Source organism: Desmodus rotundus, chromosome 4 (genome assembly GCF_022682495.2).
Source record: "Desmodus rotundus isolate HL8 chromosome 4, HLdesRot8A.1, whole genome shotgun sequence".
NCBI classification, from domain to species: Eukaryota; Metazoa; Chordata; class Mammalia; order Chiroptera; family Phyllostomidae; genus Desmodus; species Desmodus rotundus.
In genome coordinates this window covers 24,239,734-24,265,427 of record NC_071390.1, presented here as the reverse complement: position 1 = coordinate 24,265,427, position 25,694 = coordinate 24,239,734, and the positions used below count along the sequence as shown (strand labels likewise).

Sequence of the window (25,694 nt, the reverse complement as noted above, 5' to 3'; positions counted from 1 at the left end):
CTGGAGAGGTTTTGGAACAAGAACACAATTCTTTGAGCTCAGTTATCCGAGACGGGACCCAGCTGAAGCTTATGGATTTAGCTAGCACTCAATTCCTGGCTGCTTATGTGTAAGTAAATAATTTCATCTGCTGTTTGGCAATAAAGAATGTTTTAAATCTCAGCGTTGTGACTTGTCAGTTTCCTCCTACAGAACCTGTTCACCCATCATTTGGGTCACATCAGGGAATGGGGCAAGAGGTTCCAGGGATCGGACAATGTTATGAGATTCAGACCCCATGTCCCACGTGCCCCAAGGAGCCCCCTAAAGCCCAACCTGCCAGGTATCTCATCAACCCTTGGAGAGGCAGCATTGGAGAAGCCTTCTGTGGGTGGTGGGATGAAATAAAATCTTCACCCTCCCTCCCCAGGGACCTATCCTCTCCTGTGGCCTTTGATGATCTGGACACAGCCTTGCAAGGCCCGTTCCCTCGTCCCCCAGCCCCTCCAGCGGGCAGCCTCCCCATCACTCTGCATACCTGTGTACTTGCTGACCCCAGCCTCCGCAGCCACATCTCTGAGCGCCAGAATGCCGCGGGAGAGGTCACTGGCCTCGGGGTCCATTTCAATGAGGGCATCAGGGCCCACGTTACCATAGGCATAGTTGGCGATGTAGATGGAGTAGCGTCCAGAGCCCTGAGGAGGGAGGGGAGGGGAGGAGGGTGGGTGAGCAGGCCTCTCTGGGCTCACTGAGGTCCTTCCCACGGGGACAGCGGCTCTGCCCCTCTGCTCACAGGACCGCAGCTGTCTCATGGGGTTGGGTTCTTCTCCCCAGGCCCGGCGTGCGTGGCCTTGCACAGCCCCAGAGGTACTTTCCCAGAGGCTACGCAGTGCACGATGCCCCCTGCAGTCCCACAAAGAAGCCACCCTCCTCCTCTTTCTATCCTGTTCCAGAAGAACACATCCCTCACTCTCCCCCACAGCCACCTTTTCATAGACAATTTTCTAATGTGCCTCCCTCCAGCTGAGCTCTCTCCAGCTGCCAGCCAGGGTAGCTGCTCAATAAATATTTGCTGATTGATTGATCTACCGGTTCCATTATTCTCAGTCTCTCTCTCCCATTCAAGCTCACTCCAGCCAAGATGACAAGCAAATTCCTGAGACTTCTCCCTCCCCCTTCCCACCTGATACTTCTTCATCCCTCTGTTTTGGTCGTGGGAGAGGCTCAGAAAGGCAGGGGTCCTCCTTCCCTCTTCCATTCCTTTGTTTTCCCCACATTATAGAAGGAACTATTACACTGTTTCTGCCTTTATAACACTGTCTCAACTAGTTTTTTCCTTTGCATCCTCCTCGTTGCTGTAGTCATTCTCTTCTGTAGTCCGAGACACTGCTGATGAAAGACTCTTTTCTGCCCGTCATTATAATGATGTTATTTCTCCAATGGATGCCTCCTTTCCCCAGGAGATCCACACAATTTCTAAAACAGTTTTCTAGCTTTCCTCTCACCCTTTACATCATTTCCCTCTAATTAATCACACAGTAGATACTTCTTGAGCTCTCACTGTGTGCAGGGCACTCTGCTACAAATGTACTTAAGACCAAGTCTTCATTCTTAGGTTGCTTATCGTCGAGTTTAAAGGCAGGTCATAAACACAAAACAATGCAAGAGAAACAGCTGAGTTCAAGGCAACAAGATTGCTCTGTCACCCCCTCTTTTCAACCCTCTTGCTTGTTTCTGTTTCTTACCCAATGGCCCCATGCGCAGAACCCCAGTTCCAATTAACTGGTCACTGACTCGCTCTCTTCTGTGGGACACTTTTCATCAGGAAAGCTAATTTAGAGCCACTTGGTGGGTGAGGCCAACGAAGGACCTCAGGGTGTCCTGAGAGATTCAGACCCGTCAACAGTCACACAATTATGTATGTGACTGAGGTAGTGTGTACAGGATTTCCTGGGTGCACAGAAGACGGGCCCCTAACCCAGAGGGAGGGCACCTAGCTGTTGGAAATGCAGAAAAGGTTTTCTAAAGGAGTCTCAGCCAGGTGAAGTGGAGGGGAAAGAACCTTCCGGCAGACATGAGACAGAGAATGATGTATCTAGGGAAATCACAAGCAGGTCGTTCAGTGTTACTAGAATGTAAAATGAAAGGCAGGGCACGTCAGGGGACAAAGCTGGAGAGGGTGGCAACACTGTTCCTTAAGGACTTCTACGCCCTTTCTTTTTCGGTTACCTGAGTCTCTGCCCTGCTACCTGGGAACTGGTGCTTTGCAAATCGATTTACTCAAAGGGGTCTTTGGACCAGCAGCATTGGTGTCATCTGAGACCATGGTGGAACTCTCAGGTCCCACCCCAGACCTGCTGAATCAGAACCTGCATTTTCTGTACTTCTTTAACCTTCACTCAAAGGTATGTTCATTGATTTTTGAGAGAGAAGGAGGGGTTGGGGAGGGAGAGAGAGGGAAACATCGATGTGAGAAACATTGATTGGTTGCTTCCCGTATGTGCCCCGACCAGGGATCGAACCAGCAACCTAGGTATGTACCCTAACTGGGAATCGAAGCCACAGTGTTTTGGCGTATGGGATGAAGCTCCAACCACCTGGGCCGCCCAGCGAGGGCAGAATCTGCATTGTCATAAGACCCCCAGGTGACCCCTATGCCAAATGGATGTTTGAGATGCACAGCTTCCGATGTGGCTTGGTGATCAGGGGAGGGCCGTGAAAGGCTCTGGCCCACCACAGGAGCTCAGTGTATGCGTGTGGAACGACTGGATACATAGTGAATGAGTGGGGCCAAAGGGGAAAGTACACCATCACTGCAACGGTTCCCGACCCAACCAGCTGTTAGCAATTTCATCAACAAATGGGCAATTAAAGCCAAATAAACGGAAATGGACTCTGCTAAAAATTAGGCTACTTAGAAATTTCAGTTATACCTAGTTCCTTACTGCAACGTATCGGGGCGAGTAAACGGACAAGCCCAGGTGTGTGCAGATGACGGCACAAACCCTCACGGGAACTGGACCACAGTCCTTCTGGGAAGGTTAGAGGGAGGTCATCCCATGTTTCTGCAGCTTTGGGTCTAGGAAAGTGGACCTTGCAGTTAGCCTAATTTGTGGGGGCTTGTTAAAATGTAGAAGCTGGGTTCCATCCCCAGTTTCTGCTTTGGGTCTGGAGTGGGCCTGAGATGTGTGTTTCTAACAGGTTCCCAGGTGAAGCTGATGATGCTATTGGTCCAGGAACCACATTTTGAGAGCTGACGGCCTAGGGCTATTAGCCTGGGTCCTAGCCCAGGCTTGACCCCTAACCGACTCCTTGTCCTCGGGTGGACCCCGCAGCCTCTTCAGCTGCATCTCCTCACATGTTAAGTGGGAATCATATTCTCCCTGCTTCCTGGCAGGGTTGTTGAGAAGATGAAATGAGACAGAGCATGTGAAAGGTCTTTGAAAGATAAAAATGCTATATAAACATGAGGCATAATCATTATCGATCAAGGGACACTTCTTGTAAGAGATTGGCTTTGAGTTGGATCCAGAAAGGTGGGTGAGTGATGAGGCCGCTGAAGATGAAGGGCAGGCCCTGATGCAGGTTTGGGGCAGAGAACAAACGAGGGCTGGAGGCTGGACGGGGAGAGGGAGAGAACCGTGGGGCGGGCGGTAGGGTGGAGACCTTTGCCTGCTGCGTTGGTCCTCAAACTTAAGGCTGCATCCGAATCACCTGCAGGGCTTGTTGAAAATCAGCTTGCAGGCCCCACCCCCAGGAATTCTGATTCGCTAGGTCTGGAGGGTGGGATAAAATGGGGCCTGAACACTTATATCTCTAACCCACGCTGATTCTGCTGGTTGGGGAACACACGTTGAAAACCACTGGACAGGTAGACTAAAGGGCCCCAGGCAGGGCTGTGGGGGTGAGGAAGGAGCAGGGTGAACGCTATAACAGAACTTGTGGTTAGAAATTTGTAACTGATACCAGTTCCCCTGGAGGCAGAGGAGTAAAAGGGACTGTGGTTCATTTTCAGGTGGCAGGACTCAATTCTTGGCTACGTGACCAAGGTGAAGTTGCTTCCTTGCTCCAAGGCTTACTTTCCACGTCTGTAAAATGGGGATAATGAGAGCATATCTACCTCATAGGCTTATTATAAGGATTCGATAAGATGATGCTCGTAAAGCACTTAGCACAGGGCTGCGCATGTTGCTGTGCTGCGCATGTTGTTAGCTTAATAAGCGATAGTTCTTATTGCTATGATTGCTCTTGTATTTTCCTGCATCACACTGTATTCCTGTCTCTCAGCTTGACCTCTTCCTTTTCCTCCTTTCACAGTTCTCAGGCCCCCAGGGACTGCCAAGGTGGTGGCAGAATAAGAAAAGCCACCCCTCCACTGGTGGCAGACGGGCTGAGGCTTGGAATGAGCAGGGACTGAGGGAGCTGCTAAGTGCCCGCCTACTGTGCTGCGTGCCAATGCCTTTTTTCCTTTTTGCATTTCACATGGTGCCTTTGTCCTGTGGTTAAATGTGTGGGTGTGCAGATGACCTTGTTAGGACAGAGAGTGCATCTCTTTGTGATTAACCCTCAGGCCCTCCCAGCAGCTTTGAGAAGGTTCCCACCTCAGCAGAGTGTGGGAAGCCTGGTTCCTGAAAGACTGGGACAGGAAGCCGGTAGGAGACTGGGCAGAGGCCCCCAGCAGCAGCCGGGCCTGGCACCCCTCAGACCCTCCCCATTCTCTGGGGCTTCTCACAGGGCTGCCTCCCCCTTCCCTCCCACCAGGCAGGAGTCCAGGCGGCACGGATTCAGGTCAGGGCTAAATGTGGCTTCACAGCCCAGCTTGGCTTCTCTTCTCAGCACCAGCTTGTTAAGAAATAAATATTTATACCTGGCACCTGCCTTCTCCCATGGCCTGGAGGCCCCTGCTGTGAAGGTTCACACCGAATCCCCAATCCCCTCTGTGCCACCTCAGTCCTGAAATGAGCCAGCCCCCTTGCCCCAGCCCCCAGGATGGGGGCCAGAGACGCTCTGTGGAAGCTGGGTGGCAGCTGGGCCCCTGATTTAATGATTGTTTTGTGAAGTCAAGGAGGGGGCAGCAGGGGAGCAGGTGACAGGAGGGATAAATCACCTCCACAGCAAGCCTCCAGCTCTGGCCGGGGCTGCTGGGACACAAGCCCGGTGGAGGTGGCCCCAAAGGGCAGATGGCTGCAGCTGCTCCTTCCCCTCCCCACTTGGCCTTTCTTTCCCACCCTTCTGGCAGGGTGGGCTAGCAGGGCAGGAAAGCGTCGGTGGAGCCAGTGATTAACTAAGGCACTTGTACACTGTGGCAACCTCCCCCTCCCCCACCCCTGAGCCCCTTTGCCATGCTTTCATTCCTTCAGGGGGTCCTCATGGCTCAATGCCTGGCACATAGTAGGTACTTTTAAATATTGGTTGAATGAATGAGCACAAGGTTTTGAGCTGATTCTGGTCCTAGCCACACCACCAATCCATTTCAGGTCCTGAGGCAAGTCATTGCTCTAAGCTGGGCCTCAGTGGTGCTGTCCAGGGGCTGACAGCACCTGGCTGGTTTCCTCACTGGTTGCTGGGAGGGTCTTTTGGGAGAAATGATGTGAAAGTACATTGTAACTCATCTTGCAAGTCTTGGTTGTTACTCTTTAGCATCTACTAGGTGCAAGACACTGGGAGCTGCCGAGGTGATGCAGACTTCGGCTCCACCCTCGAAAGCCTCACTCTGGGGACATCTACCTATTGGCTCCCCTTGGGCTCTCGCACTGCTGTGTACCCCTTCTTCTCCCGGCCCTCCACGCACCCCTGAACTCACCGTCCTATCCACACAGGCCACAGAGCGCCCGGCAAAGAGGCTGGCTACTCCACGGGCCACGTTGACCTCGTCGCTCAGGACGTCTTCCCATCTGCTATTGCGGAACTTGAACAACTTGTCCGTGTACGTGGCCACCCCTGGAAAGAGGAGGAGAGGGAGGCTGGTGGATGACAGACCAGGGTGCAGGTAGGTTCCGGAGTACCTGCCACAGGGGTTGGGGCCACAGGTGGATGGGTCATCTGCTTAAGGTGAGCACTCCTTGCAGTAGTCATTCCAGCAGGTGGGATTCCTCTGTGGGGCACTCAGGTATTTTCAGTTGAGAGCAGAGACTCTGAGGCTTATGAAAATGGCCAGTCCGGCCTCGGAAACTATGGAAGAAGCGTTACTGCTACTGTGTGTCTGGCGTGACCTTCAGCTACGGGACCTCACTGTCTGCGTGTGCTCCTTCAACGTCAGCAGGGAGATCCTGGGGTCGCCCCTATTTCAGCACCCAGACTCAACCCAGAATGTCTTTCTCCAGAGGCTGTCCCCTCCATTCTCTGCAGGACTGGATTGGGGTCTCAGAAGAACCTGGGTGGGTCTCTGAGTCCTGATCAAGGAAGGGGCTGGAAGTTGAGCTCTGGCAGGTGTGTCCCCTCTCCCCCAGCAGGGAACCAGGTGGCAGTAGGGTCAACACTCAGGCAGCCCTGGGAGTTCCCTAGAGGGTAGCGATCTTCACCTTTTTGGGATACTGACCCCTTTGAGAACTGGATGGAGGCAAGGCCCCTCAGCTCAGGGACTCTGCCCCACACAACACGCCATATTCAGGGGTGTCAAACTCATTTACACCAGGGGCCACATCAGCCTCGAGGTTGCCTTCAAAGGGCCGAATGTAATTTTAGGACTGCGTAAATGTAACTACTCCTTAACTAGGGGTAAGGAGCTCGGCACTGCTGCCGGGTAGAAACAAGGTGCGGGGCTGGATAAAACGAGGCAGAGGGCCAGATTTGGCCCGCGGGCCTTGCGTTTGCCACCTGTGCCACATGTAATCACAGGATATCTGTGACCTCCTGAAGCTCATTCATGGCCAAGAAGGTTTGCTCTGGGAACACGGTACAGAGCTTCCAGCAGCGGGAGCTCAAGCCCTTCTGAAATCACTAAAACAGAGCATCCCCCTCTGCCCTTACTCTTAGTTTAGTTCTTGCAGATGTGAGGCCCAAAGCATTTGTACTTTAGGAAGGATCGTACTCAGCCCTCACGGACTTGCCCAGGAAACACAAGAGAGCAGCAGCTGAAGGCATCGGGGAAGGCGAGCTTGAGGATAGTGGAGTGGGGGATAGGCCCGCTTCACTTGACCCCCTGGCTGGCCCAGGGGAGAGGCCATGGGTGTAGCCTGAAGGGAGCAGCGTGGGCAGTGGCCAAGACTTCGGAGTTTGGAGCAAACGAGCCTGAGGCTCAGTCTCAGTTCCACTCAGATCCTACTTCTAGGTTTTAGCTGTTGGCTTTGGGCAAGTTGCTTAGCTCTCTGAGCCTCTGTTTTCTTATTTGTAGTGGGGACAGTAACTGCATTCCGGTTGGTTCACCATGAGGAACAATAAATGGTAGGATGCATGTTCAGGGTTAGCACAGCAACCCCCAAAGAGGTGGTCAGACAGAAATAGTCATTCCCACTTCATAGATGAGATGCTCGTGGGGTCCTTGAGGGGCATCATGTCTGCACTGCAGGGGCTTGGGGAGAGTCAGTGTGGGGTCAAATGAATGAGTGAATGGGGATGAGTGTGTGAGAGTAAGCAAGTGAGAGTGTGAGAGTGTGTGATTCTGGGGAGTGAGGACTGCGAGAGTAAGAGTGAGCATAGTGTGAGTGTGACAATGAGTGGATGTGTGAAGGTGAGTGTGAGTGAGTGAATGTGTGGGTGAGGGCAGTCTCGTATGAAGGACCCCTCAGATGGCATTGCCCAAGAGAGGACAAAGCGGTTTGCTCTCTGAGTGGCCTCACATGGGGGCTTCCTAACACCACAGGGGCCCACGAAGGCCGGTGTACAGCCTGTGGGGTCTGGCGTTGGTCTCAGGGCTGCTCGCCAGACGCCAGGGGGCTGGCATTGGAGCAGAGCCCTGCTGCCCTGCCCGGCGCTCCCAGGGAGGGAGAGGCCCTCCAAGCTGAGCAGGAGGCAGAGCCTGGACCACAGATGTCCGTTCAGGGGGGGCCTGGGCTGAGGCGTTGCAGCAGGGCTCTGCCCAGAGCTGCTGTGCATTGGGAGGGGCGCCCCTGGGCACCCAAGGAGCCGGCCCCACAGAAGCACAGGTGCTACTCTGACTGCGGGAGCTCGGGGCCCTGGGCCGGTTCGTTCTTCTCTCCCAGCATTGGCGTCCTCTGTGAGAGCCAGGGAAGACAGCTGGGCCCCCCCTCATGGCACTGCTGTGGGAGTTACCCTGTCAGGCACCCCTGAACTACTCACCCGAAGCTCTGTGCCCCAGGGCTACACCCCTCGCTGTAATCCCTGGGGACCAGAGGGGTTTAGAAATTGAGATTTCTCCTTCGTACTTTAGGAATGTAACACTGTGCACATCCCATTTATTACATGACACCCCAGCAGGGACTGGGACTGCACCCCATAATTAAATACATTAATGTTTCTACAGAGAATATGCATATTCACACAAAGTGGGATAAATAAAGCCATAAATAGCTCGTGACAGCTCAGGGCAGGGTTTGCTATCAGTTCATTTCCCCCACAAACGTAAAAAAAGTACTTGAGGCTTTCAGAGCGCTCTGGATTTCAGGACGGCCGAAAGGGACTGTAGACCCAGGCTGCGTCCTCACAGCTGCCCCGAGGCAGCGGCAGCCTTGTCAGCACTTCCTGATGCCTGGGGGGCCTCCAAGGGGAGGAGGCAGCTCGGTCTCCAGCCTTCACCAATAGTCAGTGACCCTTGCCCTTTTCTGTCAAACCAGGGCTCCTTTAGACTGTCCTTCCAGCTGGCCTAGTGCCCCCTGAAATACCGAGGTTGAACTCTCCCAAAGCCTGGGCCAGGTGAGAGGGCAGTTGCCAGCAACTGGGGCTCTGCATCGCTCTGATGGGCACCTCTGCGATCAGGGGGAGAAATCGCTGGAGCCGCTGAGTTCCTGCCTCAGCTAGACAAGAGGAGAGAATGGGCCCCGGGTGACTCGATGCCCCTCTGTTTGCCTCAACACCTCCAATTCCACTCAAGACAGCATTCCCCAAAGTGTGCTTTGTGGAAACCTGCTCTCTGTGAGCTGCCTGGACAAAAAGGCCTCGTGATCATCAGTGTTTGGGGAAGACCACACCTTGTAATATCCTCTAGGAGATTCACAATGGACATCAGTCTATTAAAACTTCAAAAAGTCCTGCAATAAATTATCTGCTTAATTTTGTTGAATCCAGCCTTTCCCAAATGAACTTGGCCATGAAACCCCTTTTTGCAGTTCACCTACTAGCATCTTCTAGAACTAGTCTGTTCTTAGCAAACTGCTGTCTGAGGGTATTGATGGCTGGCCAGGCTCTGGGCTTTGTGGCCAGAGGGGTTAGGGTGTCCAGTGCCGTTGGCCTCTTCCCCCGTTCCAGCCTCCTGGCTTCCGGGCTGACCGAGGACACCCAGAAGAATAAACTAATTAAGGTAAAATGTGCAGCAGCGATGCAGAGCCTTGTAGATCATAAATGGGAATGGCAAAATCAATGGCAGCCCTTCTGCAGGCAGAGGCCTGAGGCCTGGGCAACGGGAGGGATGGAGCCTGTGATTTAGGAAGAGCAAACGCTCTGGCAGCTGCAACCTGGGTAATTAGGTGTGTCAGGAAGACAGATAAACAGCGAGCTGTGCGGGTCGATGGCACTGGCAATAAACACCCAGCACTGGCCCCTGGCCCATGTTAGTGCCCAGTCCCGCCTCCGGCTCCTTGTAGCTGCAGTCTGCCCTGGGGTCCCTCACTGAGTCGAGGGTGGGCAGCTGCTCTGGGACAGGAGAGCTTGCTCAGTTGCAGGAGAGAGGGGCTCTCCTGAGTCCCTGAGGGGGACTCTGAGAGGACGTGGCCTAGGAGAAACAGGAGAGTGTTCTAGGGCGGGGAGCTCTGAGGGCCACAGCCTCTGTGAGAGGTACCTCGGGGGACTCCTATTCCCACCCTGACTTTGGCATCTGGCATTAAAGGAGCCTTGAAGGCCTCAGCGCCCAGTGGAGCTGTCAGTGGCTGCAGGCAGCCAGGTGGGAAGGCCCAGTGGGTGAGGCCAGGCCCTGCTGAGTGCTCGGTGCTGTGGGAGGCCCCAGGGAAGCAGGAGCCTCTGCCCCTGACTCAGGGTGCTCACAGTCCATTTCACAGCAGGAGGGATAGATGGGTAGAGGAGATGCCATGGGACCGTAAAACTCATGCTACTTAATATTCCTACAGTGCTTTCTATATGCCAGACACATCACATATTGACCCTCACTCGTAACCCTTAGCACAACCCCACAAGATGGGTGCTATCTTCATGACCATTTTACTTCCTCAGATGAAGACATTACAGAGACAAGGGGACTTGCCTAAGATCCCACAGCTAGCAGAACCCCTCAGGGCAGGACAGGACAGCACACCCTGGAGTTGCTGTGAAATCAGGATGGAAGACGCGACAGTGGTCAGGGAGGGCTTCATGGTGGAGGAGGCACCTGAAAGGGTACTTGACGGGTCAGAGTAACACAGCAGTGACTTTGGTTTATAGAGCACTTAGCACGGCCAGGCTTTACAGGAAGCATTCCCTTTTACAACCGTCATCTTGACTCAACCCTGTGGCCACCCTGAGGGATTGTGTAAGCTCATTTTACTGACGGAGACATTGAGGGGCAGAGAAGTTAATTGCCCAAGGTCACAGAGCTAGTAAATGGTGGAGACACATTCAAACCCAGGTCTTTCTGACTCCAAAGCCTGTGCTTCTGAGCCTTGCACTCGGTGGCTTAGCCAAGCAGAGAGGAGTAGGTGGCGCAGTAGGCAGGCAGGTGGTGTACACAAAGGCACAGAGTTTGCCTAGAGAGGAGGTTTGTGCAGGTGGAGAGGGAGAAACGTAGCAGGGCAGCAGGGACCCCCTACTCCCAGGACGGAGGGCGGGGGGGCTCATGGGTGATTTCTGATCTGCGGAAGACAGTGTTTCCAGAAGATTGCCCTGGCAGTGAAGTGAGTGGAGGGCAAGCACGGGAGAAAATGAGGCGCGGTGGCTACTTTTGTTGTAGCTCATGCGATCCGGGGTGATGACGAGGAGTGTGAGAAAGTGCTGGGTGCCAGAAGGGCAGTGGGATTAGCTGGGCACGGTGGGTTGGAGCCAGAAAGTGGTCTATGACGTGTGGGCGTGGACACTGCGCCGGCGGGGGTGGGAGCTGGAGCTGGCCTTCAGACAATTTGCTGTGAGGTGGTCATAGGGTGGCTGGGAAGGCGTGTGGAAGAGGGCACTGGCCATAAGGGATGGCAGCGTGCAGAGCAGTGCGGCTGCAGCTGGAGCAGAAGGGAAAGACCAGAGCCACAGACTGAGTCCCAGGGAGCATCTGCGCTGGAGTGTAGGAGGAAGAAGGGGCAGAGATGGAGGTGTCACCAGACACATAGAAAAGAAGGTTCTGCATCAATGGCAGCGGTGTCATTCAAGCAAATGACAATTCACACCTTCTCATCCCCTCCACACCTAGCTCTGTCCACCCAGGGCAACTTGGAACCACTGGGATTGTGAGTTTGGGCCATAAAGGGCTCTTCCTAAGGCTCACTGGCCCGAGTGCCTCCTCCCCCAGGGGCTGCCCAACCTCAGGGAGATGACCTGAGTCATGGCCTGGTATTGGTGGCAAAGAGAAGGGTGAGCGAACCTGTGTGGCAGGGCAGAGGCCCAGCCTCCAACCTCATTCATAGGGCAAAGATATTACTGCCAAACAGCAGGGTTAGGGGAGATAGCCGGCAACAGCCCCAGCTCAGGTTGGGCAATTCATGAACTTGTATTTTTCTTCTCTGTAACGTGGGATAATGAGAATGGCCACTAATTCATCAGGTTGTTATAAGGATTAAATTAGATAATGTACGTAAACTATTTAAAACAATACATGGCACATGGTAAGCTCAAGAAATAATACCACCACCACCACCACCACCATCATCACTACCATCACCATCGTCACCACCTTCATCCTCCCCCGCCCCCATTACGATCATCAGGGGAATTACAGGGCATGGCCACTGAAGGTCCTTATGGGTCACATCCGGGAGGCAACTGTAACATCAAGTATAAAATGATTCACAAGAGATAGTCGAGAAAAACCAGCAAAGTAGTGATGGCCCCAGGGGCAGAAGACATTTTTAAAGAGAATGAACCCAGGCTTCCCTGGCTCCCCCAATATTTCTGACCCCTGTCTTCCCTTCCACCCCAGGGTGAAGAGAAAAATCTGATCGACCCTTCCCGGTACTCCCCCACGTTAGCTTACTCAGCCCTCTCCATAGTCATACCAGGAAGATAGAGTCTTCATTTTACAGAGAGAAACTGGGGCTCAGACAGTAAAATCATTTGCCTAAGCTTGCACAGCTGTTAAGTGGCAGTGGTGAACTTCCAACTGTGGTCTGACTACAAAGCCCCTCTTCTCCCCTCACCCCTACCCCACATTAAAGACCTGGGGTGGGGGTGATGGAAGGGAGTCCTTGGTTGCCAAGGAACCTAGTTCTGTGTTATGAGAAATTGTCCTCTGGGGCCCCGTGATGCAGCTGCTTTGACAGCCTCACCCAATTCTTGCTGCTTATGGGGCCCTGTGTGAATGAGGCAGAGTAGGGGTGGGGGCTGGGAGCCTGAGTAGTTGAGGAGCTCATCCCCCCAAGTGGGGCCATGCTGGGTGGGTGAGCTGAAAGTCAGGGCTGTGCCTCCAAGGGAAACATGGCTGGGGATCAGGACACCCTAGAACCTAGAGGATCCTAGAAAAAGAGGAGGAGACACAGAGCCATGCATCCCCAGCTTCTACCAGGCACAGGAAGTCCTGGACATCCTGCTAAAATGCAGATTCTGGCCCAGCAGGTCTGGGGTGGGGCCCGAGATCTGCATATTTATGAGCTTCCTGCTGTTGCCAGTGCTGCTGGGCTGCGGAGCACACTTGGAGTAGCAAGGTGTGGAGCACCTGGGTGCAGCTGGAACTGGTCTGGGTGAAGGAGCTCTGGACAATGGGAGTGCCCGCTCTCCAGAGCAGATGGCTCATCTGCTGTGTAGGCCGAGGAGGCTGGAAGTGCCTCCCGCCCCCAGTTCGCTTTCTTCTCTCTGGCACAGTGACCGACGCCTCCTCCCTGAGAAGTTACAAAAGCCCCTGCTGAAGGCCTAAGTATAACACAGAGCCCAGAAGCCATCAAAGAAAAGGGTGATAAATGCAAGTCCATAAAAATCCAAACTCTCTGCACTGCAAAAACCACCATGTGCGAAGATACAAGAAAAATGACAAACGAGGGGAGACTACTCGCAACATGTATTGCAGACAGAGGGCTAATTTTCCTAATTTATAATGGAATGTTACAAATCAATAAGAAAAAATGGGCAAAGGCTATGAGCAGACAAGAGATTCAAATATATAAATATACGCTCAGTCTCACTCAAAGAAAAATGAAAATGAAAACTAAACATAGGTACCAATGTTTCCTATCAGATTGGAAAATATTTTTTAAAATGATGACATGTTGTGTTTGTTGCTGAGGATGCTGGGAAATGGTCACTTGCATCAGGGCGGACAGGCAGGTCATCAGGAGTGTCCCTGTGAAGCACAGTTTGGCCGTGACGGTCAGACCCTCACTCGTATATTCCTTTGCTGTAACAATCCCATTTCTAGGACCTTACAGAGAAACACCTGCGATGGTGGACAGTGGCATGTCACACAAGCTACTGATGTGGTGGCAGTGCTGGTAAGGGCAACAGACTGCAAGGAGTCTAAGTGTTCATCAATGGAGGACCAATTCAATGAATGCCATGCAGTGGAGAACGAGGTAGCTGTAAAAAACGAGAAAGCTCTTAGGGTGCTGCCATGAAATAATATCCAAAATTGACTGCTAACGAGAAAAGGAAGGGGCAGCGCTGTGAGCAGAGCAGGGCGCCGTTCGTGTAGAAAGGCAGGGAGGTGTGTGTAGATTGAAGACAGCGGATGTGCAGACTCTTCTCCTGAACGGAATGAGTGAAGATGAATGAGAAGAATGGTGGGGCTCACAGCTCACACCGACTCATCCCGTACCCACACTCCTGTCACCCCCGGACCATGTGGGCAGAGAGGTCAGGGCCGTGGTGTGCAGCAGCAGGGTGCCCTGTGCAGGACCCCAGGGGGATGAGCTCTGATTGGGAACTGTAGGAGGTCCTGGGATCCTGGATGTGGAGGGAGGTGCTGGGACCAGCCCCTTCTCCCGCTTTGTCGTACTCACTCTTCTACGTGGTTTTCCCGAAGTACCGTTGCCTGAAACAAGATCGCTTGTATTTTTCCAGGTCAGTGAAGCCATAAGCTGGTTTCCCCGCCTGGGGCCTCTTGGCATTGTGGCGAGTCTTCCTCCGTTCCCTCCCTCTCATCTACTCTCCAGTTCTTAACCCTTGACCCATGCCCACCTGGAACCACTGTCTAGGTTGTGTGTTGTTTACAGTATGGTCTTTTTCTCTTTCTGCTCCTAGAGTCACCCTCTCTCCCATGGACAAGGAGGGAGGGAGGCGTGGGATTCCTCTGCCCAGGACACTTCTAGAGGCCAGAATTATAACAACTATGGCTTAGAGAGCATTTATTGAGTCCTAGGCACTGGAAGTGGTTTTCATTAATTATCCCAGTTGTTCAGTCAAATATATTTATTAAATGTTTACTAAGCGACATATGAACTTCTTTGGTCTTGGAGAGACAGCAGCAAACACAACAAAGTTTCCATCCCCATGAGGCTTAGGAGGAGAGTAGCAGAGATGACCCACCAACAAGTACGTAGCACACTTTCAGACAACGGTAAATGCTATGAAGAGAAATTCAACAAGTTTAGGGTATAAGGAGTGATAGGGGTCTGGTTTTATTTTATCTTATATTTTTATAGATTTTATTTAATTTTTTTTAGAGAGGGGGGTGGGAGGGGGAAAAGAGAGGGAGAGAAACATCAGTGTGTGAGAGATACATGGTTGCCTCTCACACACCCCCTGCTGGGGACCTGGCCCACAACCCAGGCATGTGCCCTGACTGGGAATCGAACCAGTGACCCTTTGGTTCCCACTCAATCCACTGAGCCACACCAGCCAGGGCACGATCTTAAAGTGTTCAGGGAAGAACTCATCTGAGTAGGGGCCTGAAAGAAGGTGAGGAAAGAGCCCTGAGAACAGTGGTGGGAAAAGCATTTCAGGCAGAAGAAACAGCCCGAAGGCCTCTGGTGGGAACGTGGTGAGCAAGAGGAAGAGGAAACGAGGTCAGAAAGGCAACCTGGCTCACGTCAGGAGGGGTGTCGTAGGCAATGGTAATGATTTTGTATAGAGTCTAGGGAGCCTTTGTACTTGAGCTTATGAAGTTGATATGATTTTCCCTATTCTATAGACGAAGGGGTTGAGACTGAGAGAGGTCAAATATCTTGCCCAAGGTCACCCTATAACTAAAGGGCAGATCCCAGGTTATACAAACTGACCCCCACGGGACACTGCGGGGACTCAGGGTCTCAGCCCTCTTCCAGGGACTCCTGGCTGAGGAACAAGACAGGGACTGTCCTTCTACAGGCCTGTCTGACACTCTTGCCCAGGCTAAAGGAGCCCCCAGTTGTATGCCATGGGCCAGCGGGGCTGGCTGGGGCCTCCAGGAGAGGACCTTGGGTTCCCCGAGGTGGCAGTGGCTGAGTGTCGTGCCAGCTGGACCCAGGGAAGTGCTGACACAGCACACATGTCCCTGCTCCACACCCCACCCACTGTCGATGAATCAATTGAATCACTCGACTGAAAAATTAACTCAAACCCACAGACATCCCTCAAACCACAGAAGGTCACTGGGAGGTGCACGCCTGGGACCGAGGCTGCCGGGCACCATCATCCTTGCCCCAGCCCTCGGGGCTCAGCTCCAGCCTCTCTGAGGGGAACACCTAAGCCCTCAAACCCAGGAAGCCCAGGACCTTCTGGGGGGCTCTATATTGCCTGTCTCCCCTCCCCTCCCCTTTGTTGGCAAACCTTCTTTCAGGCCTAATGGCTCGTGTCTTGTCTGTTCTTCCTGGATTTATTTACTAAGAATTAATTGTGCTGTTAGGATGCTCAAGGTCTGGCTGGACCTGAGGGATGCACAAAAGGACCAACACAGGGATTTTGCCCTCAAGGAGCTTAGAGTCCAGGGGGCTGGGAGAGGGGAGTCAGATAGCTAGAGAAATATAAGGCCATGCTGGGGAAGGCGTGTCAACACAAGGGCAGGATTTTTCTCTGTTTCATTCACTGGGGCATCGTCAGTGTTTAGAATAATGCCTGGCACACAGCAGGTGCTCAGTAAATATTTGTCCAATGAATGAGTGCATTTGTGAATGGAAGGGGCTGTGGTTAGTCTGAGCATGGAGCTAACGTGACTCTGGAGTAGTGGCCCCCCATCTCAACTGCACAGGGGAATCACCCGGAGATCTGACAACTGGGTCGCATCTCAGAGGTTTGGACCGAGTTGGACTGGGGTGCACCTTGTCAACTGGGTGTGCTAAAAGCCCCCCAGGAGATTCTAACGTGCAGCCTTGGCTGAGTGCCATTGCTCTAGGAGTTGCAAAGGAGGACTCTGAGAGAGTGGGAGGGGCTGCTGCTTCAGAGACACCCCACAGGTCCCAGCCCAGGTGCTCTGTGCTCAGTGAGTAGGGAGGAGAGTGTGCCCTTCCTCTGGCATCTTGCCTGCAGAGCCCATATTGAACACCCCCCTTTCTTCCACAGTTTTCCCTGTTTCTGTTTCCCTGCCCTCCAGGGCCTTCCTGTGGACTCGCCCCTTCCTCAGCCGTCCCTTGCTGCTACTCCCCTCCTGACCTTGCCCCACATTAAAGGGTTGATCAGCCCATCAATTAATTGTGTCCTAATCCAATCTTGGCTTGGTTGGAGAGAGGGCAGTAAATCCAGCTGGGTAATCATGCCCTGATATTTGTGTAGGGATAATTACTATCTCTCAGGCTTCACTTGGTGGCAAGATGAGATGAAAACCCATAAAACACCACGCAGGGCTGTGGCTCATTGTTTCTTGGCTGCACAAGCCTGGCTGCCAGCCAGCCAGCCCTGCCCGCTCCTGCCCCTGGCCCCAACCTTGTCCCCTCCCATTCGTGCAACTGGCAGGGCTCAACATCAGGGGCAGTCTAGGGGCTGGACCCTGGTTGGGGCCCAACAACCAGTAGGGGCAACATTATGGGCCCTGAGGACAGCCTGTGCGTGTAGGAGGGGGAGAGGAAGGGAAGGGGGTCCTTAGAATCAGCCGATCAGCTGCTCGCAGGAGGTTAGGATGGTGAAGACACAGGTGTGAAGCACAAGGTGTCGTCCAGACCAACCCAAGAGGCTGCCGCCTTCTGGAAGAACCCAGTGCATGTCCAAGCTGGCCTTACAGGCCCTGCATCCTTTAGGAGGATGCCCTGGCCTGGGACTTCCTGCAGATGTTATGGCCCCCCAGGAGAAGACTTCATGCTAGTGGGCCAAGGCCAGGCCTGAAAGAATGTGAGAGTGAGGGGCTGGGGACCGCCTGCAGCCCCAAGAACACAGGCCCCCAACTCATGAAACACTGAGCGCCCAATATGAGCCAGGCTCTCTGCCTGGCCTGGAAGACACAGGACTGAGTGAGGCCATAGAGTGTCTTGATTGAAAGGATGAAGCTGGAGTCAGGCCCCTGCTTTTGAGTCCTGGTACTTATAAGTTGTGTGGCTTTGGGCAAGTCATGTGATCTCTTTATGCCTCAGTTTCATCAACTATAAAGTGAGATACACCAGTACCTACCTTATTGAGCTTCAGTGAGGCTTAAATGAGATAATTATTATAAAGTGTTTAGATCAGGGCCTGGCATGCAGAAGGTGCTACTTAAGTACTATCTGTTATCATTATTGTTACTATTATTTAGCCTTCTGGGTTCCTTCCCCCATTCCTTGGTGTGTTAGACCATGCTACTCAAAGTGTGGTCCCTGGACCCACAGCATCATCATAGCCCAAGCATGTGTGAGCAGTGCAGGGTCTCAGGCCGCACCTAGAACGGCTGAGTCAGAATCCGTATTCACACACTAACCCCCTGGTGACTCGGACAGATGCTCTGGGCTAGAAAAGGCTCCATGAACTGAAGGTCTGTCTTCCTCCAAGTTGTGCCCGCGTCAGCCAGCACCTCTAGTCTGGCATGGAGTAGGACCTCGGCAGGAATTTGTGGAGTAAGTAAATGAGCTCAGCTGAAAGCTGTGGGGGCTACTGAAGGATTTCAAAGCATTTTAGAAAGTGTCCTCCCTTGAAACAGTGTGGAGGGCAATTCCAAGGGACCATTGTTGGCTGTGGTGGCCACCTAGGTGAGAAGTGCTGAGTGGTGGGGCCAGGCGGGAGCAGTGGGGAGGGACGTGAGGGGAGGGGAGGAGGAGGGAGGACTGGGGCTGCTTGTACTGGGCGGCAAGAGGACATGAACTCTGAAGGTGAGGACTGGGCCTCTGCTCAAGGCCCTCCATCTCCAGGCCCAGTGGCCAGGAGATGAGAACAAGCTTCACGTACAAGAGAAGAAGGGGTCCCCTTGCTGGGACAGAGCAAGGTCCTGGAGGCAGGCCAGGACAGTAGCCTGAGGAAGGCCAGGGTCCCCAAGGCCCTGCCCCTCGTTGGTGCTGGGGTGATGAAGGTGGGCAGCAGGAAGGGCCTGAGGCCCCACCCCCTTACCTGAGAAAGCATTATTGGTGTTGAGGAAGTAGATCTCCTCACGGCCATCCCCGTCGATGTCACAGGCTGTGACCCCAATGGCGTTGCCCTGCCGGTCCCGCAGCGCATAGTAGGGGGAGCTGCGCTTGTCCACGGCGATGTTCACCAGCCGCTTCTGGGCCCGGTCATACTTCAGAACCAGGTTGGGACCGTTGTACCTGGAGAAGGGGAAGAAGGTGTTGGGGAGGAGCACTGGGCCACCTGGGTCCACCCGACCAGCAAAGGCTCAGAGCCCTCCCAGAGGGGTTGGTATGCGGCAATTCAACCCCAGAGCACACTGAGGAACCCTCGGCAGCCTTGGCGAGGGAGTCCCTGGGTGTTGGACGAGTATCCCTGAATCAGACATGGGCCCAGGCAAAGTGAGAGTCACCTGGGCCCACATGGGACACAATATAAGGAGCAGGGGAGGAGGGGAGTGGGAAGCCAGTGAGAACCCCCTCACCATGGGCTCTGCTGAAGAAAGCAAGAAAGTCCCAGGCATTTACTTTGCCCGTCTCAATGTAGAAGGCGCTTCCTATTTACGATCTCATTAAATGTAACAACAAGTGAGGGAGGGGAGGAAGGCGGTATAATTAGCCCATTTTACAGTTGAAGCAACTGAGGAGCTTCCTCAGGGGAACTAAGCCTCAGGGGAGTTCAGCGCCCTTCCCAGGGTAACACAGCTCGTAAGAGTCAGGTGCTGGGGCTCATCTCAGGCCCTTTGTGCTATCCCAAGAGCCCTTGCATGAATGAGCTGAGGGGGAGCAGAGGCTTTGTCATTGGGGTTTGGAATGGCTCTCTCCTGACAGAAAGTCCCAACATTCAGACAGTAAATATAAAATTTACATCTCAGACAGGAAAGTATGAACACATCTACAGTCACTAGGCAGACTCGCTGGATTTCTTTTTCTATGAAACTCAAACCAAAAGATTAAAGTTCTGACCAGTCTTCATCCCTCTCGTTTCATCACTCTCCCGCAGCCACACGGCCGCTGCTCCCTCCACCCAGGATGCTTTTCCTCCAGATACCCACAGGGCTGCCCCCTCCTTCACCTCCTGGCTCAGGCCCTGGCTCAGGTGTTCCTTCTCAGTGAGGCCTTCCTGCCCCAGTTCCAGAGACTGGCAACCACCACCAGCCTTCACTCCTTCCTCCTCCCTCTTGCTCTCCCCACGCCGCGACTGTCACCACCAGCGGACAGTCTGGATCTTCTCGGTTATCTGTTCTTTCTCTGACTTGTCCCACTGGAATTCAGCTCCTTGTGCGAGGAACTTTCTATTTTGTGCCCCCGGCCCTACAACAGTGCCTGGCATACAATAGGTGATCAATAATATTTATTAAATGACTGAATGAGTGAAACCTCAGAGCTCATGTCTGAGTCATAAAGGCTTACGTGTCCCATGGTTGACTATCTCCTGTCACCTTTCCATCTGGAGAGAGCAGCAGGCCCCAGGTCTACCCCCAGAGAGCACAGCCATGGACGTATGAAGTCCTCCTCCCGCTCCCGGAACACCAGCTTGCCAGGCTCTCCAAAGGAGCCCAGCCAACCCCTATCTGTTAGTTCTCTGCCTTTATTTTAACCTAAGCATGTACATCCTCAGTTCAGCTGCCAGCCTCTGATGGTCCTGGGCAGAGACCACTTGGGAGACGGCAGGAAGAACTCTCCAAGGTGTTTGAGAGAAATCATTTCTTGCTTTCCTGAAAGGGATCCAACTTGGCCCTTTCGTTCGTCGCCAAGGTGCAGAGCCAGAAAAGTTTGGGGGATGCTGAACAACTGGCCGGGTGCCTCCTGGCACCCACAGCGTGTGCATGGGGAGACAGAGCTCACTGGGGGCTGAGTCAGCACCTGCTGATGGAAGGTTGGGACTTAGACGTCTTGACAAAGAGTGTCTGAGGGCTGTGTTGAGGGCATAGCATGACCTAGGGGACGCATCTAGGCAGGAGAGATAGAACACAGGTTCCAGCACTGTCAGCAGCTGGCACCAGCCCCCAAGGACAGGAAGTGCCTTCTGGGGGTAAAAACTAGTCCTTCAAGCCTCCAGATCTTGTTACAACGATTCCTGCTGCTCCTACAAGACACTGTAGTCCTAGGGTGCTGGGCCTCGTTAACAGCACTTGCACACGCTTTGTCTCACCTGAACCCCACATAATCCCAGAAAGAAGATAGGTAAGGCATTTTTCTAGAAAAAGAAACTGAGGGTCAGAGAGGCAATGTGAACTGTCCAAGGTTATACAGCTCGTACATAGCAGCACTGGGCCTCTAACCATTTCCAGGGTCCGAATCATGTGTTCTTTTCGTGTTGCCCATGATGCTAATTCTCTGTGGTCCTCTGCATCCTCTTTCTGGCAGCACCCGCCCTCCGAAGTAGCAACTGTGAGAAACGCCCGAGGACTCCATGTAAACAGTGGTGATAACAACCCTTCACTTCTACAGCACTTTACAGTTTACAAAGAGCTTTCTCATCCTTGGTTTCATTCACTTCTTGCTGGTCTCGACTCTTCCAGAGATGAGCTTTGTGACCCTGGCTGGTTGGAGACCCACATTCTGGGTTTGTCTTCCGCAAAACAAGAGAGTTGGACTGAACCAAAATGTGTGGGCAAATATGGCCGTGGGGGCAGGACTCTGGGCCCTCCACTCTTGGTTTCAACCCAAGCATTTTGATGCATTTTATTTTATGCAACCCACTCCATCAAATGTTGTTTAAATCAGGGATTCCAGAGCCAGTGTTGAAAAGGCACTGGGCTAGCAGCTCTGTGAGAGCCCTTGTGGGTCTGCATCTCTCGGTCCACAAGTCTCCTAACTTTAGGAGATGGGTAGAGCAGGTGTGTTCTCCCCCACGCTATGGATGGGAGACATAAAGTCCAGCCTTGACGTCCCTTTTCCGACCCCTGTCCTTCTGGTCTCCTGGCACGTCTTTACCACCCTCTGGAGCCAGCTCCCAGGGGGAGGTGAGGGGCTGTGGGTCCAGCACATATTGTGGGTTAGTCCTTTCCTTCTAAATCTGAGACGATGGGCATGTACACAAGGTCCCTGCTCCCATGGTGGTGACCCTGGGCAAGCAGATGGCCCTGCATCATCTTTGCTTTGAAGATTTGAGGGTGCTAGTTCCTGTAGGGTGGGGTTACTAGGCTGGCTCAAATTCCTCCATCTGTTGTAGAGTGAGAACTAGAGTCCTACCCAACCTACATGGCAGCCTAGAATGAACACTACACTCCCTTCCCTTCCCTCCACCACCAGCCCTAGGGCTATACAATACCAGACCAACAGCTCCTAGGTAGAGTTCTTGACAATCCACAGAGTGTTCTAGGGCCAATGCACGGAAGGTGTTGCCACTCTTTCCCTGTGCCCCCGCTGCCCTTAGCTGTCAGTCAAGCTGGACGGACACCTGAGTTCTCACAGTCTTCCCCCGGGGTACTCTGCCTTTTTCCCTCCCCATTTTCTGCACAGAGCTGATGCTCCAGTTGGGCTTCTGAATAGGATCTGCCCTTTTGGGATTGCCCTTTTGGAATAGGATTCTGCTCAGCTGCAGCTGCCCCCTCTGGGGGGGATGTTCTCCCCACCCTCCTGTCTCCCATAAGTCCCGCCCAACCATTGCCTCGGCCAGATGTGATCTCTTCCCTGCATACCCACCGTGTTTTGCACTTCACTCATTCCTGCAAGGGCAGAGTTGTTTGTGTTCCCACATCACTTCCCTCATTAAAACATGTGTTTCTTGAGCTCCAGAAGCATGCAGACATGTCTTTGTATTTGCTGTGTCTAGAGCAAGGCTTGTCATAGAGAAGATGCCCAACAAATGTCCAACGCAAGAGTGAGCGAATGAGTGAGTAGATGAATAAAAACAATCATAGGCAGCACTGACAGAGCAGTCACCAGGTGCCAAACACCCCTCTATCTCATTTCATCCTCATCATAATCCTATAATTTTGCAGACGTGAAAACTCTGTGAGTACTTTTACTGAGGTATAGAGATTAGCCGCAGTTGCTAACCTACCCACTGTCCCTCTGGGCTGTCAGTTCCCACACCCCTGGGGGGGCGGAGTGTAAGGTATGTGAGATTTCACGCTTCCATCTCTGCCAGAGATTGTGGGGTGCTTCTAGAAGTTCAGGAGGCTTTGAAGCTCTGTGAAATGGGGTTAGCAGTGGGACAGGGTCCATGTCCTTAAAAAGTAGATGTGACTTCATAATATCCAAGGCTGGGCCAGCAGGCAGAAGTAATTGATGTTTTGGTGATTGGAAAGTCTGCTTGAAAGACACCAGCAGGGTGCAACCCACACTTGTGTGAGTAGCATCCAATGTTGGTGCCAGTCCGTTGGGACAGGGCTGCTGTGGGCAAGGAGGGGCCTGAGGGTTGGCCCCAGAGCAGCCTGGGAGGGGGTTCCTGTCCCTGCCGCATTCTGGCACTGACCTTGAGCCCATCACTCAATTTCTCTAGGCTCCAGCCTCCTCATCTATTATTTGGGGCTGCTCCATAACTCACAGGATGGCTGTGAGGATGAGAGAGTGTGTGACAACACTTGGTAAACTGTGAAGAGTCGCGCAATTGTTGTTCTCATCATTATCAAAACAAAAACAAAACAGAAACAACCAAGACAAGTGTCTCGCTCTCCAGCGATCACTTTGAGAGTTTCCAAATACACTCTAGTATTTCTCATCCAAAAACATCCCCCCTGATGGCTCATCCTCTGTGGGTATATTTCTTCATTCCCCTTTACCACTCACATTCTCAGGGTCATCTTCACAAGCTGTCTCCACTTTCTCACCACCCATGTGTCCCACCCCAACCCACATCCTCCTCCCTCCACTCCAATTCCAGCCAAGCTGCTCTTGTTACTCTCATTGGTGGTGTTTGTGTGTCCACATCTAGGGATAGCCTTTCTGTCTCTCTTGCCTCCACCACACCACTTCCCTCTTAAAACACTGCTGTCTTGGCTCTGAGGTTGCCATCCTCTTCTGGTTTTCCTTCTCTCTCTCTGGTTCCCTCCCCCTTTTCCCCTTTTCTCCTTTGCAGGTTCTTCCTCCTCTCTCTGACCTCTTAATGTTGGCCTGGTGCAGGGCCCCCTTCTCCTTTCTCTGTCCTCTTTCACTAGAGTATAATATTCATTCCCAAGACTGACAACTCCCAAATTTATATCTCTTACCCAAATCCCCAGTCCAAGCTCAGGCTCATATATCTGACTGCCTACCTGACACCTCTCCTTGCACCCGCAAGTCATCTCTGATGGAACTATTGATTGCCCATTCCCCTCTGCCCTGCAATGGACACCCAAGTACAGAAGCCAGAAACCTGGCGCCAGCCTTGGTTTTCCCATCCCCTTGGCTTCACATCTAATTCATCGGCCAATCCTGTCATCTCTACCTCTTATTTCAAATCCTTCTCTCCTTTCCTCCCCCCACTGCCACCATCTCTGGAGAGCCTCATTTCTCTGTTTCCTCGCTTGCCCCCATCAATCTATTCCACCCATACCATAGCAGGAGTCATTTTAACACACAAATCAGACCAGCCATTCTCCTGCCTTAAACCCTTTTGATGGCTCCTCATTGTGTTGGAATGGAACCCAGACCCCTTATCACACCTGGACCGGAAGCCCAGCTCGGTCTGCTGCCCGCTTGGCTGAACTCCTGCAGCCACACGGGTTCCAACATTCTATCAGGCACAGTCCTGTCCCCGGCCTCTCTTGGGACTGTTCCCTCTCACTGGCACACATTCTCTCCACTTCCCTCTGGCTTCTTCTCATCCTTTAGGTCTCACCTTGACAAGCATCTCAGAGAAATCCTCCCTCCCTGGGTATTCCAATCACTGTACCCACTGGCCCACTCTTGTTTGGTTTCCTATTTATTGCCCATTTCTCCCAGTGAACCATAAGCTTGGTGAGGGCAGAGACAGTGCCTGCTTTGTTCCCTGCAGCCTCCTCATCACCTAGTGCATAACGAGTGCGCAGTAAGTATGTGTAGAGTGAACGAAAGAGAAGCATCCTGTGGAAGGCACCAGTTCGTCACTGGGTGGCTGAGCAAAAGGTTGACTGAGCCACCGGTCTCTTGATTGGTCTTTGGCCCCCCCTTTCATTAGTTCCCAAAAGATAGATATAAAAATAGTAATGACAGAGAGGGGGCCAAGAGCTGCTGTCCTGGAAAAGTGTGAGAGAAAATAACAAATTGTTGTAGATACAGAGGATCAACCTTTTTTTTCTGTTCAGAATCATTGACCCATGTGAAAAAATAACCTCTTAGACAGTTAGATAAAGAGAAGCCTGATAATAGGATGTCATAATTATTGGGTACCTACTATATACTAGATACCGTGCTAAGTAGTTTACAGATGACATCTCATTGTACGTACAGTTTTTAATTTGAAAAAATATCAAATATGTTATTTTGAAAATTAAGAATAAGAAACTTTTTTTATTCAAATAATGAAGAAATATATAGCTATCCAACATTACAGCCGGGGGAGACAGGCAGGGAGGAAAGAGGAGACAGAGGTATGTCTACATGAAGGATGCAAGGTAGAGACACATGAGAATAAAGAAGAACAGAAACGGAGGGCCAGCAAAACGCTGACACAGAGAGGAAGACACAGGCATAAACGCAGGTAGACCGGCTCACTGAGAAGCAGACATGGCAGAGGGGATATGCAGACCTAGGGAGACAAACAGAGAGACCCCGGGGAAGTTGCAAAGTTGTGGAAATATGAACAGGACCATGAGATATTGTCATAGAGGAACAACCCACCCTGTGGCCATTTTCAGCAATTCCTCTAAAGGCAGAAGGGGGTACTTTATTCTTGGTCAATACCCTTATTTTATAGATGAAGAGAGTGAGTTTCAGAAAAAGTGACTTTCTGAAAGTCAATCAGCTAATCATTAGATATAATAAGCTGAAAGGCAAACTTATTCCTTAGTCTAGAGTAGGGATCAGCAAAAGTATGGCCACGGGACCAAATCTGGCCTGGTGCCTACTTTTGTAAAGGAAGTTTTACCGGAACACAGAATGTGCTCCTTCATTTACATATTAAATATGGCTGCTTCTGCTATACAACAGACTGACAGACTGAATGGCCCAAGAGTTGAAAATATTTACTCTTTGGCTCTTTGCAGAAAAAGACTT

At 52.4% G+C, this 25,694-nt stretch overlaps 1 protein-coding gene across 1 annotated transcript in view; it reads right to left on the bottom strand.

The window, feature by feature from the left end:
- CRTAC1 (cartilage acidic protein 1) overlaps positions 1-25,694 on the bottom strand; it is a 132,575-nt gene that overhangs the window by 34,605 nt on the left and 72,276 nt on the right. The window contains exons 3-5 of the mRNA XM_024563199.4: positions 18,574-18,770; positions 5,783-5,919; positions 518-674 (exon numbers count right to left, since the gene is read on the bottom strand). Coding sequence (XP_024418967.1) covers positions 518-674; positions 5,783-5,919; positions 18,574-18,770 — 491 coding nt within the window. The remainder of the gene's footprint in view (positions 1-517; positions 675-5,782; positions 5,920-18,573; positions 18,771-25,694) is intronic.